The sequence below is a fragment of the Crinia signifera genome, chromosome 9, assembly GCF_055691185.1.
Source record: "Crinia signifera chromosome 9, ASM5569118v1, whole genome shotgun sequence".
Classification (NCBI taxonomy): Eukaryota; Metazoa; Chordata; class Amphibia; order Anura; family Myobatrachidae; genus Crinia; species Crinia signifera.
In genome coordinates this window covers 127,812,975-127,828,663 of record NC_139225.1, presented here as the reverse complement: position 1 = coordinate 127,828,663, position 15,689 = coordinate 127,812,975, and the positions used below count along the sequence as shown (strand labels likewise).

Genomic DNA, 15,689 nt, shown 5'->3' with positions numbered 1-15,689 from the left:
GGAACTACAACTCCCGGCACACACTGCGTCACAGGGCTGCGTGACGCGGCGAGTTTAACCAATCAGGAGGACGGATCTGAAGGAGTGCAGTAGCTGATTGGCCAGGGGTGGTTGGCGTAGGGTCCGGGAGAGGAAGCATACAGGAAGAAGAGCCCCCGGACGGCGGAGAGGTTGGGGAGTGAGGAGGTGAGAACGGTGTTGCCCAATTGTGTGTAGCAGCTGCTCTCATTATACTGTTACATGTAATATGTACTCACTTCACTTACATACAGGAGCAAGTACTCAGTGCACATATGTTACTGCACATACATAAACAAGCAAGTACTCCGTGTACATTTACTATATACATACACACACATGCGAGCATGTAATCAGTGTACATGTTACTGCACATACATACAGGAGCAAGTACTCGGTGTACATATATTTCTGCACATACGTAAAACATATTTATGCACATACAGGGGCAAGTACTCCCATGTACATATGTTACTGTACATATACCCAGACATACATAAAAATCAATTAGTCAGTGTACATATGATACTATACATACAGGAGCAGTTACTCCGTGGTATGTTACTGCACATACATACAGAAGCGAGTACTCAGTGCACATATCTTACTATACATACAGGAGCATTTACTCAGTGTACATATGTCACTACGTATCCAAATCCGCTGTATTTGCTACGGATACTAGGATTTTTTTGTGGTAACAATGGATCGCCAAGTATGAACACAAGGGAGAATACGTTACACGGGATCATGGTGTGCATTGCATCTCTGTGTGTTAGGCTCTACATATTAGCCATGTTGGACATTGTTCAGTTGGTGGACAGCTAGTGGGTAGAAGCTTTTTGTTCTCCTTTTTATTCACACAGCAAGGAAGGAGTAATTACTGCATGTACATATCTTCCACCAGGAGCAATTAATGAATTAATCTATTTACGTAACCAGGGCTATTTTTCAGTAGGCTCCAGCAGGAACTGAGGCCCTTATTCTAGTTCACTCTTTCTGACAAAATATTTCTTAGATGGACAAAACCATGTGCACTGCAGGTGAGCAGAGATAATTAGATTGGGGTGGGGGTTTACACCTTCCTCACCTGCAGTGCACATGGTTTTGTCCATCTAATAAATATCTTGTCAGAAAGAGTGAACTAGAATAAGGGCCTCAGTTCCTGCTGGAGCCTGCTGAAAAATAGCCCTGTACGTAACTATATCCGTTGTGTGGTATGTGTTTTATCTTTGCTTTTACGTCTGCCTCTCGTGCTGCACGAGAGGCAGACGTAAAAGCAAACTGCATACACCTTGTGGCGAATAACAAATAAATGATCAAATTAAAAGCAATTACCGCACAAACAAAAAATGACAAATAAGCATTGCTGTAATATCCCTTTAATCTGGTTCATCTGATTTACACAGTCTCCGTGGCTGGCCAAATTCAATGCATTTCACCTGGTTTTAAGCAGCTACAGAATCTGTGGATATTATGACTATCCTGTACAGACAGGAGACAGGTCTTGTGACCTTTTCAGATGACACGTGCATCTGAGCGTATACAGTGTTCAGCAACTATGGCCATTCAGTCCTATGCATCGCAGTTGCACATACGGCTTTAGCTGACCATACACTTGTCCAATTTGGCCACATTTCACCGATTGCGATGGATTGGGCCGAGAAATTGGGTGATAAGTGGCCGAATCGTATGCCTTTGACATTTGATCCATGGTCCACGGAGATTAGACCTGCTTGCACATCCGAGCTCTGACACCGGCAGCTGGGAATGAGATTGCATGCAAAAGGACTGCATGGGATACATTGCATACGATCCTGCTGTCCGTGAAACTCCGGGCAGTTCAAGGGAATTCTTCTCCCTCCGAGACGTTACATTAGTGTATGGGGGCCATAAATATTTTAAGTGTGTCTTGGGCGTGTAGGCAGAATTGCAGTCCAAAATTCTACATATGCAGAGGGTCGTCTAAATTCATATAGATTACACCAAGGTTAGGGCTGTTGTAAATGCGCAATGATGGCAAGTCGCAAGTGGATGTACAGAAGGAGTGCCTCTTGTTATTGCGGGCGATTCTATCCTTTAACCCTGCCCATCTCGCTGAAGTGGAGATGTGCAGGGATTCCGCTCCCCACCGCTGAGTGACGGGGACATACGTGCGTGTGAGATGCTCGCCGTCCCTGTTTGATGGCATATAGGCAGGGGTGCCGAGAGAGGGGGGGAGCAGGTACAATTTGCCCGGGCCCGGGTCTGTCAGGGGGGCCCTGGTCTGGACACACAGGTTTTTTTTTTATTTGGTGGCAAGTACTCCTAACATGACCCATGCCATTAGGTACAAAATGCTCTGTTCCTGGACTTCCCTGCCAGTGGTAATTACAGAGGTTGGACTCCAGCACAGTCCAAAATTCAAAGAGGGGCAGTCACATCAACTGCCAGTGAGTCCAGGACAGTGATGCTTGGGGTGGCAGTATATGTGACCCCCCCTTTTGAATATTGGACTGTGCTGCAGGCTCACATCTGTAATTGCCACTGGCAGGGAAGTCCAGGAACAGAACATTTTGTAACTAATGGAATGGGCCATGTTGAAGGGTATGTGTAAATCCTTTGCAAAGAGCATGTTAACCCCTGGCAGAGCATGTAAATCAGGGCAGACAGGTTAATCCCTGGCACAGAATGTTAACCCCTGGCAGAGCATGTTAACCCCTGGTAGAGCATGTTAACTTCTTAATATGCAATGAGCATTACGGTGTGTGGCATAACGTGTAATGAGCATTATGGCATGTGGTATAATATGTAATGGATGTGTGACATGTGTAATAGACATTACAGTGTAAATTTTTGTACGTGTATCCACCTGGGAAACAGTGGCGTAACACAAGGTCCGCAGAGTGTGCGGGGATCTCCACCCGTGGGGGCCCCAGGAAGTTGTTGTACCGGGGCCCAGAATTTCTCTTGGCGGCCCTGCGTATAGGGATATACAGGTGAAGATCCACATTAATTTCCAAGCATGCAATATGGCTGACTTGGGAATCAGCATCTGGGTATTTTATAATGCTAATCTTATTGCGCAAAACACAGGGTACTCTTCAGTGCCTGAGAGATGCACTTAGTAGTAGTAGTAGTAGTAGTAGTAATTTGTTTATTTATAAGGTGCCACAAAGTGTCTGCAGCGCCGTACATAGCAAACAAAAAACTATTTACAAGGTAACGTACAGGGTGTGTTGATAAAATACAGCATAAATAGGGGTATAGCTGGTAGAACTAAAATCAGCATCAGTTCTGAAGTAGGTGTCAAAATTGTCGAGGAGACTGAAGATGGAGTAGAGGAAGGGAAGAACAGGGCAGGAGCGCTGGTGAGGTAAAGAGGTAGGGTGAGTACGTGAGGAAGGAGGGCCCTACTCATAAGAGTTAACAGACTAAAAGGAGGTGGGTGGACGAACGAAAAACAATAGGATAAGTAGGAACGGATGATAACGGATGGAGGGGTGGGGTAGGCAGGATAGGAGGAGCAAAAGAGGTTAGGAGGAGGAGGGATAGGCTAGTCGGAAGAAGTGGGTTTTGAGGGTGCGCTTGAAGAAGGTAAGGGAATCAGAAAGCCTGATTGGTGGCGGAAGGTTGTTCCAGTGCAGGGGGGCAGCATGAGAGAAGTCTTGGACACGGAGGTGGGAGGAGGTGATTAGGTGAGAGGTCAGCGGCGGAGCGAAGAGGACGGGAGGGAGTGTGGATAGAGATCAGTGAAGAGAGGTGGAGGAGGATAGAGCCTTGTAGGTGGTGGTGAGGAGATTAAAGAGAACTCGGAAAGGAATGAGGAGCCAGTGAAGAGATAGACAGAGGGGGAGGTAGAGTGGTGGGAGAGGAAGATGAGCCTAGCAGCAGCGTTAAGAATGGATTGGAGAGGGGCGAGGCGGGTGATCAGTAGCCCGGAGAGAAGGATGTTGCAGTAGTCAAGGAGGAATGAGAATTTTGGTCGCGTCAGTGGAGAGGAATGGTCTGATGCGCGAGATGTTGCAGAGGTGAAATCGGCAAGACTGTGAGAGTACGAATGTGGGGAGTGAAAGAGGGAGGAGTGAGTGATGACACGAGGTGATCTCGGTTTCACCAATGCTGATTGAGGTAGTGGGAGAAGAGGGGATGTTCGGGGGATGGAAGATTAGAAGTTCAGTTTTAGCCATGTTTCGTTAAGGAAGCGTTGGGTCATCCAGGCTGAGATGGCCGTGAGGCATTCGGAGATCTTGGACAGGAGTGATGGGGATAGGTCGGGGGAGGAGAGATAGATTAGAGCAGGCGTGTCCAACCTGCGGCCCTTTAGTTGTTGTGAAACTACACATCCCAGCCTCCCTTGCCATAGATTTAGCATTCCCTAATAGCAAAACTGTGGCAAGGCATGCTGGGATGTGTAGTTTCACGACAGTTGGAGGGCCGCAGGTTGGACATACCTGGATTAGGGTATCATCAGCATAAAGGTGGTAATGGAAGCTGTAGGAGCTGATGAGGGTGCCCAGAGAGGTGGCATAGAGGGAGAAGAGGAGAGGGCCAAGGACTGACCCTTGGGGAACACCGACTGGCTGTGGGGTAGTAGGAGAGGAGGAGCTCGGAGTGGAGACGGAGAAGGAGCGATCATAGAGGTATGAGGTGAACCAGGAGAAGACCGTGCCAGTGATGCCAAAGGAGTGGAGGGTGTTGAGCAGGAGAGGGTGGTCAACAGTGTCAAAAGTAGCCGACAGATCAAGCTGGATGAGGATAGAGAAGATGCCTTTGGATTTAGCCGATAGTAGATCGTAAGTGACATTGGTCAGGGCAGTTTCAGTGGAATGTAAAGGGCGGAACCCGGATTGGAGGGGTCTAGAATGGAGTTAGCAGTAAGGTGGCTTAGGAGACGATTATAGGCCAGACGTTCTAGGAGCTTGGAGGCAAAATGGAGGAGGGAGATGGGCCTGTAGTTGGATGGAGAGTTGGGGTCCAGATTAGTTTATTTGAGAACTGGGGAGACAAGAGCGTGTTTGAAGGAGGAGGGAAAGATCCCAGAGGATAGGGAAAGATTAAAGAAGTGAGCCAGGTGAGAGCAGACCGACGGATAATATTGGAGGGGATAGGATCGAACGGGCAGGTGGAGGGAGAAGCGGATTGAAGGATAGAATGGACTTCAGCGGCAGTGGTGGGGTAAAATGAGGACAGGGGTGGGAAGGAGGGGAGTGGAGATGTTGGAGGGGAGGAGGGAGAGGGTGAGGTGATGGCAGTCCTGAGAGAGGAGATTTTGGTTAAAAAGTAGGTAGCAAAATCAGCGGCTACGATGGAGGACGGAAGAACTGGAAGGAGGGGGGAGAGCAAGGACCAGCTCCATCCAAAACCAGCTTGAATGCAGTGTCTTAAGCCCCAGGCCCTAAAGGTTCCTTAGCAGGTGTGACTACTGTAGGTAGCTCACCATGGCCCTTATTCTGATCGGTGCGGATATTCCCGAATTCTTACGGTGCGGTCCGCACGCCACGCTGTGCTGCCGCGTGCGGCCATCGTCCGTAGAAACGCCCACGTGTCCTCCGCATTCGGACGGACTCACTCTTTAAGAACAGGGCGTGTTTACGGACGACATACAAACCATGCGTGTGCGGGGGAAACACTCAGATTCTGCACGGTATTACAGAGTATGCACGGGAATCCCGCATCCAAACGGATGGCAAGCGGTGCTTCCGCACGGAAGCGGTGTATTTACGCAAAACTACTCACTATTATGTCTATTCTGCAATACATCACATGACCCACTTATTCAATTACCTATCCTCATAAAAAAATGTTTATTTGGAATTGGAATCAATTAGATGCCAATATATCCTTACAAGCATGCCTAACACATGCATTGCACACATTAACCCTTCCAGCAATTGAAGTGCAATGGTTTCAATTAAAGCACTGACAAGCGTCCTATTAGTGAGTAATGAGTAATGGAGTCGATTGTATTGGGTTCAGGTGTTAATGCTTGTAGTCATTAGGCGTTCCGTTCGCCTACCGCAAGACCGAGTGGTTTCCGCAAAGCAATACTTGACTTATGGACACCGCACATTTCTATCGGTTTTGGTCGCGTGCATTCGGAGTGCTATCCGAATGCACGCCCCCCAACATAAGTGTACTCCCCCGTGTCCGCCCATGTTTCCTCCCAGTTTTTCCCACTTTGAAACTACGCCCATGTCTCATTCCGCATGACGCCCATAATACGCCCATATTTCCAGACTGATTGCGGTGCACAGTTTTGTACGGGATTTGCCCGAACAGGTACGGAGTCAATGCGTGGCACATGCGCGTTGCGTTCTCCACGCATGCGCAGACGCCGTAAAGACGCTATCCCAAAGTATGCGGAAAAGTACGCATCAATCAGAATAAGGGCCCATGTCTTCTTACCATTAATATCTTGGGAACTTTGAGACTATGATTAATGTTTCACCCAAGCAGAGTAAGACGTTGGCCTTGATTCGCTTAGATAGCTGCCTCAATAATAACAACAACGAAATAATAAACTGTGAATAGCTTGTGTGTTCTGCATTCCTATAGCGCAATGCACAGGGCAGATCGATGGTAGCAATGTTATTTAACCCTTTCAGTGCCAAGTGCATTTGTCATAATAGGTGTAAAAAAAATTGGGAAGCAAACATTTTTATTCATAATAATGACCTGTAATGTTTACCTTGTATATAAAATATCATTTTTTTTTTTTTACAAAGCATTTTTTTTATTTGACTTTATATAACAAATGTGAGCAACTATGGCAATGTTAGCAGATATTTTGAACATCTCTCAAAGAGATGTTGGCACTCAAAGGGTTAAATCATTTTATGGTGTTTGTATTGTACCTGGCATCGTCCAAATCCCCAACAACACTTGGACTCAGCCTGTCCACGTCAATGCCAGCTCACCTTTCACTGGATAATCATCTTTCCTTACCTAAACAGTCCTGGCACACTCCCTCCCCATTGTTTGGTGGATTATGCTTCTATTGCTGCACTCGCCCACAATTCTCTTAAGAACTAATTATTCTTTCTTACAGCGTATATTTATCTTTCTGCCTTTTGCAACCTTTCTTTCCAAGTTGTAATGGTTACTATGTCTTTGTTTCTGATCTACGTGCCATGTATTTTTTTATTTAGGAACTTATTTAATTCCATTTTCTATAAACCCACAGTCACAGGCGTAGGAGTGTATGTACATATCTCAGCTATATCCCAGTCCTGGCCATAAATAGAGCAGAGGGTTAGTGTCAGGAGCTATTTCTGGCTGCCAGCTGCCGCCCTGTGTGTGTGTGGGGGGTATAGGGGGGATCACCATGTCCCACCCACTGTGCCTGTTCCTTTCTTCTCTAGCAGATTGCACTATTTCTCTTCATTTCCATACCTCCTCATGTATTCACTATTATTGTTTTCTCTGGGCCCACTATGTATACCCCCTACTATGGCATAGAGACTAATGAGTGATATGATTTCCTTCTAGTTATCCATCTCTGCGGATCTCACCATGGCATCGGTAACATTGGGTAAGATTTACATCAATTCATATATTTCTGTGGTCATTTCCATGTACGCTTCATCTCCTCTAAGTGTCCTTTACTTAGCCAATAAGCGCAGCAATATCTCCTGCATTACAGCTGTTTGTTCCTTTCCAGCCACTTCTGAATGGATCAGCTTCTTTAAAGAGGCCGGGATTCCAGCAGGACCTGCTGTCAACTATGCCGTGATGTTTGTGGACAACAGGTGAGAGGGGCAGTGCTCTGCGTAACAGCCATGACAGCAGTGCTCTGACATAGTGAAGTACCAGGCCCAAATGCTTTACCTGTATGAGTTTATAATCTATGGTGGGAGAACACATATGAATATCACTAATAAAAAAATTCTGGTTACTTTCTAATTGTGGTTGATTTTATCATGTTAAAAGCATACTTAACTTTTTGTTTCTCCTCTCTGGGAGAAGCACGGAGAGGAGACTTTCAGCTTGGGAGGGGGGGCAGAGCCAGATGTCATCAAGCCCCCCATCCTTAGAACTATTGTTGTTTGCGAGTGTATGTAGAGGGGCAGGGTTAAGATGATGTGATTTGCTTCTTTTTAGCCCCACCCCCTCTGCGTACACCCACGAATGCCGTTATTTAACTGGCAGGGTAGGAGGAGGCTGGGGGGGGGGGGTTAGGCAATTATTGTTGAAGGATGTCATAGCCACTTAAAAGCTGTCATAGCCACTGCAGTATGAACCTAGATCCAAGTAAGAGTGAGACCTGGAGGGATTTCCGCATTTAGACCATAGATTTAAAGTACCAATAATTTAAAAGGCAAAGCCAGTATCTGATTTCAATAATTGTGACAAAATTATCTGTGTATTGCTTATAATCCATGATGGTCTTTGTCAAGTATTTGCTTACAAAGTGAATGTACGGTAGCTATATATTTTGAAGCAATGATTTAAAAAAGAGAGACCACTCCAAGGAAAGTTTTGCCTTTTAAGTTATTGCCACTTTAAAGCTATGAGCTAGATTCTTGAAAGGGCGCCAGTGCCTGGAACTTCTGGTGTGTACACACGGAACTTTTTGCCTTCCGATGTTGACGATATAGTCAACATCGGATTGGAATCGGATGCAGATCGCAAGGGTTTTAACCCTTCAGATCCCGATGCGCGTTCACGTATCGCAAGGCAGAAAGTCTTGTCTGCCATGACTATATAGTGCAGTTCTGCACTATATAGTCAAGATTGTATGCAAATCGGATGTGCCTTCAGATACTATCCACGATCCGATCTGATTGGATCGTGGATAGTATCTGAAGGCACATCTGACCGTGTGTACACACCATTACAGTTACATTTGGGCCGGAGTCTGTTGCATTCACGTTAAGCAGAACATTATTACTGTACTGATTATGTTATTTTTAGGCTTTCACAAGAGTTGGTTTGTTCTTACAGGATCCACAAAACAATGCTGATGGATCTCAATAAGGAAATCATGAATGAGATGGGGATCACCGCAGTGGGAGATGTTATTGCCATTCTAAAATACGCCAAAGTGGTTCACAGACAGGCGAGTATAACATGGGTATCTGGGCATTGGCTTCTCTACCAGTTGCTAAGTATGGGATCTGTGATCCGTTTCTTACTAACATTTGTATCCTTACTACCTCATCCATAAAGCCGCATGAATGAAGGCAGAACATGTAGCTTATTTTTTCTGGCTCTGAATGCTAGGGGGGGGAAGGTTTTATTTAGTCAGACCATCAACCCCCTGGCTTCTGAACATATATGCTGCTTTCAGACCGCATCTCTGGCTTTGACCCTGTATTTGGAAACGTTCCAAAAACGGGTCAGCCAGATAAACCCCCTTTCACACCGCAGCACTTAAACGGTATATTACCGTTTAAGTGCCGATTTTTTGACACTGGCAGACCCGTTTTTGGAAACTTTCCAAATACAGGGTCAAAGCCAGTGCAGCCTTCAGCCCTCCCCTCCGTGCAGCTCCCCCCCCTCGCGCGTGTCAACGCCCTCCGCCCCCCCCCCCCCCCCCCCCCCCCCCCCCCCCCCCCCGTGTCGACTTACCCCGTGCCGGTACCTCCGTTGTGGATCCCGGCACTGCAGCTCAGTATGCTCGGAAAGCACTTATGAAAAAAGTGTCTTCCAGAAAATGGCTGCCCCATAGGAAACCCTGTTTAAAAAAACTGTCTTTCGTATGGGGGCAGCCATTTTCTGAAAGACACTTTTTTCATAAGTGCTTTCCGAGCATACTGAGCTGCAGTGCCGGGAACCACAACGGAGATACCGGCACGGGGTAAGTCGACACGGGGGGGGGGGGGGGGGGGGGGGGCGGCGCCGACACACGGGGGGGGGGGCGTCGACACGCGCGCGGGGGGGGGCTCCAGTGCTGTGAATACTTAATGAGCGCTCATTAAGTATTCACTGTGCTGAATTTAGGACCCAGCTCATTGGCTGGGTCCTAAATACCATTTCAGAACCGATTTTGAGCCTAAAATACCGGTTCTGAAACGGGTAGGACCCTGCATTTTAACCGGTTAGAAAAAACGTTTTTTTCTAACCGGTTAAGTGGTCCTGCACCTTTCAGACCGCACACATTACCGTTTTAAAACGGTAAAAAAACGGCAATATACCGTTTTTAAAGTGCGGTCTGAAAGGGGCATAAATGGCTGACAGAAGGCATTAATCTGCTGGTAGAGGGTTTAGTCCCAGTAGATGGTGTAATCAGATACACAATATTGTGTATGCTAGTGATAGAAGTCGGCCAATGCTGAGCCTTACTTGTGTTTTATTCCACCTTTCAATAGGATATATGTAAAGCTTTGACAGAGCCCAACAGCCAGACCAGCATTCAGACTGAGCTACGCCGGAGCGCTAACAGCCGTAAGTAGCCACATTGATTGCAAGAGGCAGGAGAATGTACATGTGTCTCATACATAGCTTGGAGTATGAGGACTTGGCTCTGTGCAGGTGGATGTTATGGTTGTGGGTTTTTTTGTACTGTGCTACTTCTGTATAGAGCAGGGGTTCCACAATTGGGTGCAGTGACTCCCTGAGGTGCCACGAGGAACTTGCAAGGGTGCTATGGGTTGGTTTGTCCAGGATAATGTCATAGACAAACAATCATAACTCCTCTCCAATACCATATAAACAAACCTGAGGAAAACAGGTAATCCATGGTTAATTTAATTTAATCACATTTGCTGAAAGTCTTAATAAAACCCTTTTTGGATTAGGGGTGCCATGGAAATGTACGGACACTATGGAGCTCTGTGATTTAAGACCGTTTTTGAAACATTGGTATAGACCAGGGGTCCTCAAACTATTTTGCTCTGGGGCCCCATCAGAAAATAAAAATAATGACAGGACCCCAGCAAGTTACTGCAGAAGGTCATCACATCACATGTGTAGGCAGCAGACAGCACATACATGGCAGCATTGTGGAGGCACAGAGTGATGGGAGGAGTCTGATATACCATAATCCATCACGTCACGTGTAGTCAGCACATGGCACATACATGGCAGCATTGTGGAGGCACAGAGTGATGGGAGGAGTCTTATATACTGTAACCCATCACGTCACACGTGTAGTCAGAAGACGGCACATACATGGCAGCATTGTGGAGGCACAGCGTGATGGGAGGAGTCTGATATACCATAACCCATCACATCACACATGTAGTCAGCAGACAGCACATACATGGCAGCATTGTGGAGGCACAGCGTGATGGGAGGAGTCTGATATACCATAACCCATCACATCACATGTGTAGTCAGCAGACAGCACATACATGGCAGCATTTTGGAGGCACAGAGTGATGGGAGGAGTCTTATATACTGTAAACCATCACGTCACACGTGTAGTCAGAAGACGGCACATACATGGCAGCATTGTGGAGGCACAGCGTGATGGGAGGAGTCTGATATACCATAACCCATCACATCACATGTGTAGTCAGCAGACGGCACATACATGGCAGCATTATGGAGGCACAGAGTGATGGGAGGAGTCTGATACACCGTAACTAGGGAGGCCAATCCCGGGCCATTTTTTCAATCCCGGGATTCGGGATTGCTTTGGAATATTGTTCATCCAGGGTTCTTCCTTGAATCACTGACTGAGATTAGAAAAGTCATCAGCCTGAAGGTCAGCAACATGGAGTCATGACCCCATGCTGAGAAGGCCGGGACCCACTTTGGGGTCAGGACCCACAGTTTGAGAACCGCTGGTAAAGAGTCTGGTAGTGACCAGGAGTTGTGTAAGTTAGGACATCTCCCCTTTTCCAGGAGATCTGCTCTGGAGACTAATTTTCCCTTAACAAGCTTTTATTTTGGAACTGGAACTATTGTCATCTATTTTTATTTGGTATCTTATAATTGTTGATAACCGATCAGACAGATGTTGGGGAATATGACGGGTATGGTGTTTAAACGGCCTGTCTGGTTTTGGAGGGTTATGCAGACCTGACCACTGCTGTGTGATTTCACGATTATGGAATGACTACGCATGGCCATTCTGCACAAAAAGTTAGCGTTTTTTGTTTGTTTTGTTTTTAGTTGGTTAAATTAGTCATTGGCAAGTAGATTGACAGGAAGTAGGTGTTTGTGGGGGTCTCCCGGGCATTTTCTGGGAGTGTCAGGGAAAAAGCAGGTGTGCCCAGGCGTTTTCAGGGAGGGTGTGTGTATCCAGCCATGATCAGACTGTATCTCTCGCACCTGCTGAGTAGGTCCTGGGTTACGCACAGACTGCACATACTGGAAAACTCATTAGATGGCGAGTGAGTTGTGTGTGGATTTGCAGCTATTCGCTGATCTGCAATATTTATGCTGGCCTTTTCGCAGCCTTGGACAGGGCGGGATTTCACTCTGGCTGGGCAGTCGTTCCCTGCACATTAGCAGGGAACCTGTCAGGTCTGAATAACTCCCTTTGTCCAGCTGAATATTAACAATACTTCCTTTTTTTTTTACCTTAGCAGCTACAAGAATGATTGCCAATAGCCTGAGTCGTGATTCACCACCATCCACACCGGTTCGTAGGCCTGAATCGAGTACGTCCAAGATCTCTGTGACAGTCTCAAATAAAGTGGCTCTGAAGAACGCCCAAGCAGGTAGTCTTCATGTCCTAGAAGAGAATCAAAGAAATGTCATGCTTAACTACAATTCACATTCATAACCATTCAACATGGCAGCTCCCACAGAAGGTTCTGATACCATCTGTTTATATATTAAGGCATATTTAGGCCAGATGTAACGCAGCAAGAGTCCGGGACCAGTGCCAGATGCCGGCCGAATGTCGACTTTTTAAGGGGCAAAAACTTGCCTGCACGGTCACCGGTCGCACTGCATTACATCAGGCCTCTACTGTGCTATTCTTAACAAATATAGTTAATATTTTTGAGATCGACAGAGTAAAAGTAACAATTATAACCAGCTCCCCACATTCTGCATATTAAGTCTTCATATCCTTTACTTCTCGCTTAACAGGGAAAACAGGCTGCTATCGCTTCAGGTCCATCCCTCTAGTTATGTTATCTGAGGGTGTGTGACCAATTTGCCTGTTTGTCGTTATAGCTATGTCTGCTACAGCAGATGAAACTGATCAGGTACCCCTGAAACATCGTAGGGTGACAGCTGAAATGGAGGGGAAATACGTTGTTAATATGCCAAAAGGAACCACAGCACGGACTAAGAAGATTCTAGAGGAGCAAGCGGCAAAAGGTGGGTTTATGATTGCACTCTTTTGCGTCAGGCCTTATTTTTATGATCCCTTTTCTAGAGTCCGTATTGGAAATAGTTTTTTTTTACCATCGCCTTTGTTCTGTGCCCATTACAGGCACGACCAGAATGTCCGTCTTTGACAGGTTGGGAGCAGAAAGCAAATCGGATACCACTGCAGGAGCGAAGGTGAGTAAATTGTATGGAGTGTTATTATTGAGCATGTTTTTTGTTTCTTAAAACGGGTTAGGGTGTTTTTTTTTTGCACTTAGGATGTGTTAAACCTGTACAGCTGGATATACCAAGACCCACTGTTCCCATTGCTCATTTTAAGAACAACTGCTTTTTTAAAAAGTTTTTTTCTAGTAAGGTTTTTCTGCTATTTTATTGGTGCCTATCCCAAAACATTATATTATTATTTTTATAACATACTATTACTGTATTATATGTTAGACCTCCATTTGTGCATTCAGTGGGAACTTGCAACACTAATGTCAACTTGTTGGTGCTAGAAGACTACATCACCTGGACAGCTAGGTTCCAGAAGAGCCGTTCCAATTCCACAACACTAATACATTGCTGTAATACTTTGTTTTGTAGCAACAACCGACAAAATAATTAATTTTTAAGTTTAAGTCCATACGCCCATTATATGCCAATGTTTATCTTTCTGCAGCCCACTGGAGTATTCAGTCGCTTAGGGGAAACCAACGAGCGGTCAGAAAGCGATGACGATAATAACAGCGTTTTACAGTACGCGGGTGTCTTGAAAAGAAAGTCTGCTCCTGTCTCTAGAGAGAGACTGACCCCGGGGATCACCATCAAGGCCAAGGCCACCAGCTCTGAGCAGAAACCCCCCTTCATTTCAACGATCAAGAAATTGGCCACAAAGCCTCCGGCTAGTGCCCCAGCCAAGCTTTCTGCACCAAAAATCAGCCTGGCTCAAAGGCTGGGCACCATCCAGCAGGTACCTCCCGAAGAGGAAAGAAAAAGGAAGGTGCCGTCGGCTGCCCTGGCGCGGCGTCTTGGAACGCAGCAAGCAGTGGCTCAGGACAGCAAGGTCACCAGCACTAAACCACCTCTAGCACCATTTAGAGTCACCATCAAGAGGACTTTGGGGAACACCCGAGTGAGCAGTACCAGCGATAATAGCAGCGCTCAGATGGACAACACTGGGAGTGTCAGCGTCTTTAAGCGGCTGGGAAGGAAGACTGTATAAAATACATAATTGAAGTCTTGTTTGGTTTAGAATGGAACGCACACGGACCATCCAGGTTCAGCCATCCTGTAGCTAGCACACCAGAACATGCAGTGATCTGAATTGGCTGGCTGGACTTAAGTAGCACTGCAGTGAAGGAAGAGCGTGCAAGCAGGGTGGTCTCACTGCCGCCACCATATTTATTACTAAGGTAATAGTAGCAGTGGTGTCTTTTTTTTATGATTAAATATTTTATTAGAACACAAAGTGTGTATGTTGGCATTTTTGGTCCCCAGACGAATTCCTCTCCGATATGCACAGTGATCGGGGAAACCCGGCCTATATAGGGATCACCTAGTTTAAACTCTGCTGATCCGCTGCATCTTGTTAAACTGATCCTGGAATAATCCCTTCCTCATCTCGGCCTCCCCACCTTGTGTGTTTTGCATATTCTGACAGGCTGGGATATATTAGGATGTGATAAGAATAGATGCGGGGTCCTGCAATCCATCACCTTGACCCTGGACTATAGAGGGCCCAGAGCTGCCCTTTCTGCTCCCCTTTTACCCAAGACTCACTCCATGTGGTGCTCTGTACCTGGAGTGCACAGAGATCTAGCCAGTGCTGCAGGCCAGCGAGTATATTACAGATCACACTGATGCCTCTTTACAGCTCCGGTGCCTGCTGTTCCTAAGCCACATATAAAGTATTATCTGTAGTGGGTTTTTTTTTCCTTCAGTAAAAATTGCAGCCATTGAATTATTCCGGCCCAATTCTCCTGTATGTTCCGTCACAACAACTGTTTTTAGAGAGCTGTTCCCTTTTTCAGGTGGATTTTGTTAGTCAGCAATATATTCCACAATATGCCAGCACTCACCTAAACCATTACTTAGGGTGCATTCCCTGTAGAATTCCAAACAGTCCAATATGTGGGAGGCACTCAAAAAAATTTAAAGCAACTGGAGTAAATAAATCATGTGTATTCAGCGCCAAGCGCTTTTGGGTATTACCCCATCATCAGGGCACAATAACACAGGAGAAAAGGCTTTTCTCCTGTGTTTATTGTGCCCTGATGACGGGGTAATACCCGAAAGCGCTTGGCGCTGAATACACATGATTTATTTACCCCAGTGGCTTTAAATTTTTTAATTAGTGCACCTGTGAGTGCTGGCATATTGTGGAATGAATGAATATATATATATATATATATATATATCTCTATCCAAAACCCACACCGTGCATGTTTTGCAGATCTCAAACAATCGCAAATGAA

At 46.1% G+C, this 15,689-nt stretch overlaps 2 protein-coding genes across 2 annotated transcripts in view; both read left to right on the top strand.

The window, feature by feature from the left end:
* The first annotated feature begins 11 nt into the window (after nt 1-11).
* On the top strand, nt 12-14,700 carry C9H19orf47 (chromosome 9 C19orf47 homolog). The gene is made up of 9 exons (XM_083159734.1): nt 12-186; nt 7,489-7,531; nt 7,661-7,748; nt 8,944-9,058; nt 10,311-10,386; nt 12,477-12,611; nt 13,075-13,221; nt 13,337-13,407; nt 13,895-14,700. The coding sequence occupies exons 2-9, from the start codon at nt 7,513-7,515 to the stop codon at nt 14,435-14,437; spliced, it is 1,194 nt and encodes a 397-aa protein (XP_083015860.1). The 5' UTR covers nt 12-186; nt 7,489-7,512; the 3' UTR covers nt 14,438-14,700.
* Nucleotides 14,546-15,689, top strand: part of LOC146035994 (estrogen-related receptor gamma-like) — a 57,988-nt gene continuing 56,844 nt past the window's right edge. The window contains exon 1 of the mRNA XM_083159733.1: nt 14,546-14,627. The gene's annotated coding sequence lies outside the window, so the exon portion shown is untranslated. The remainder of the gene's footprint in view (nt 14,628-15,689) is intronic.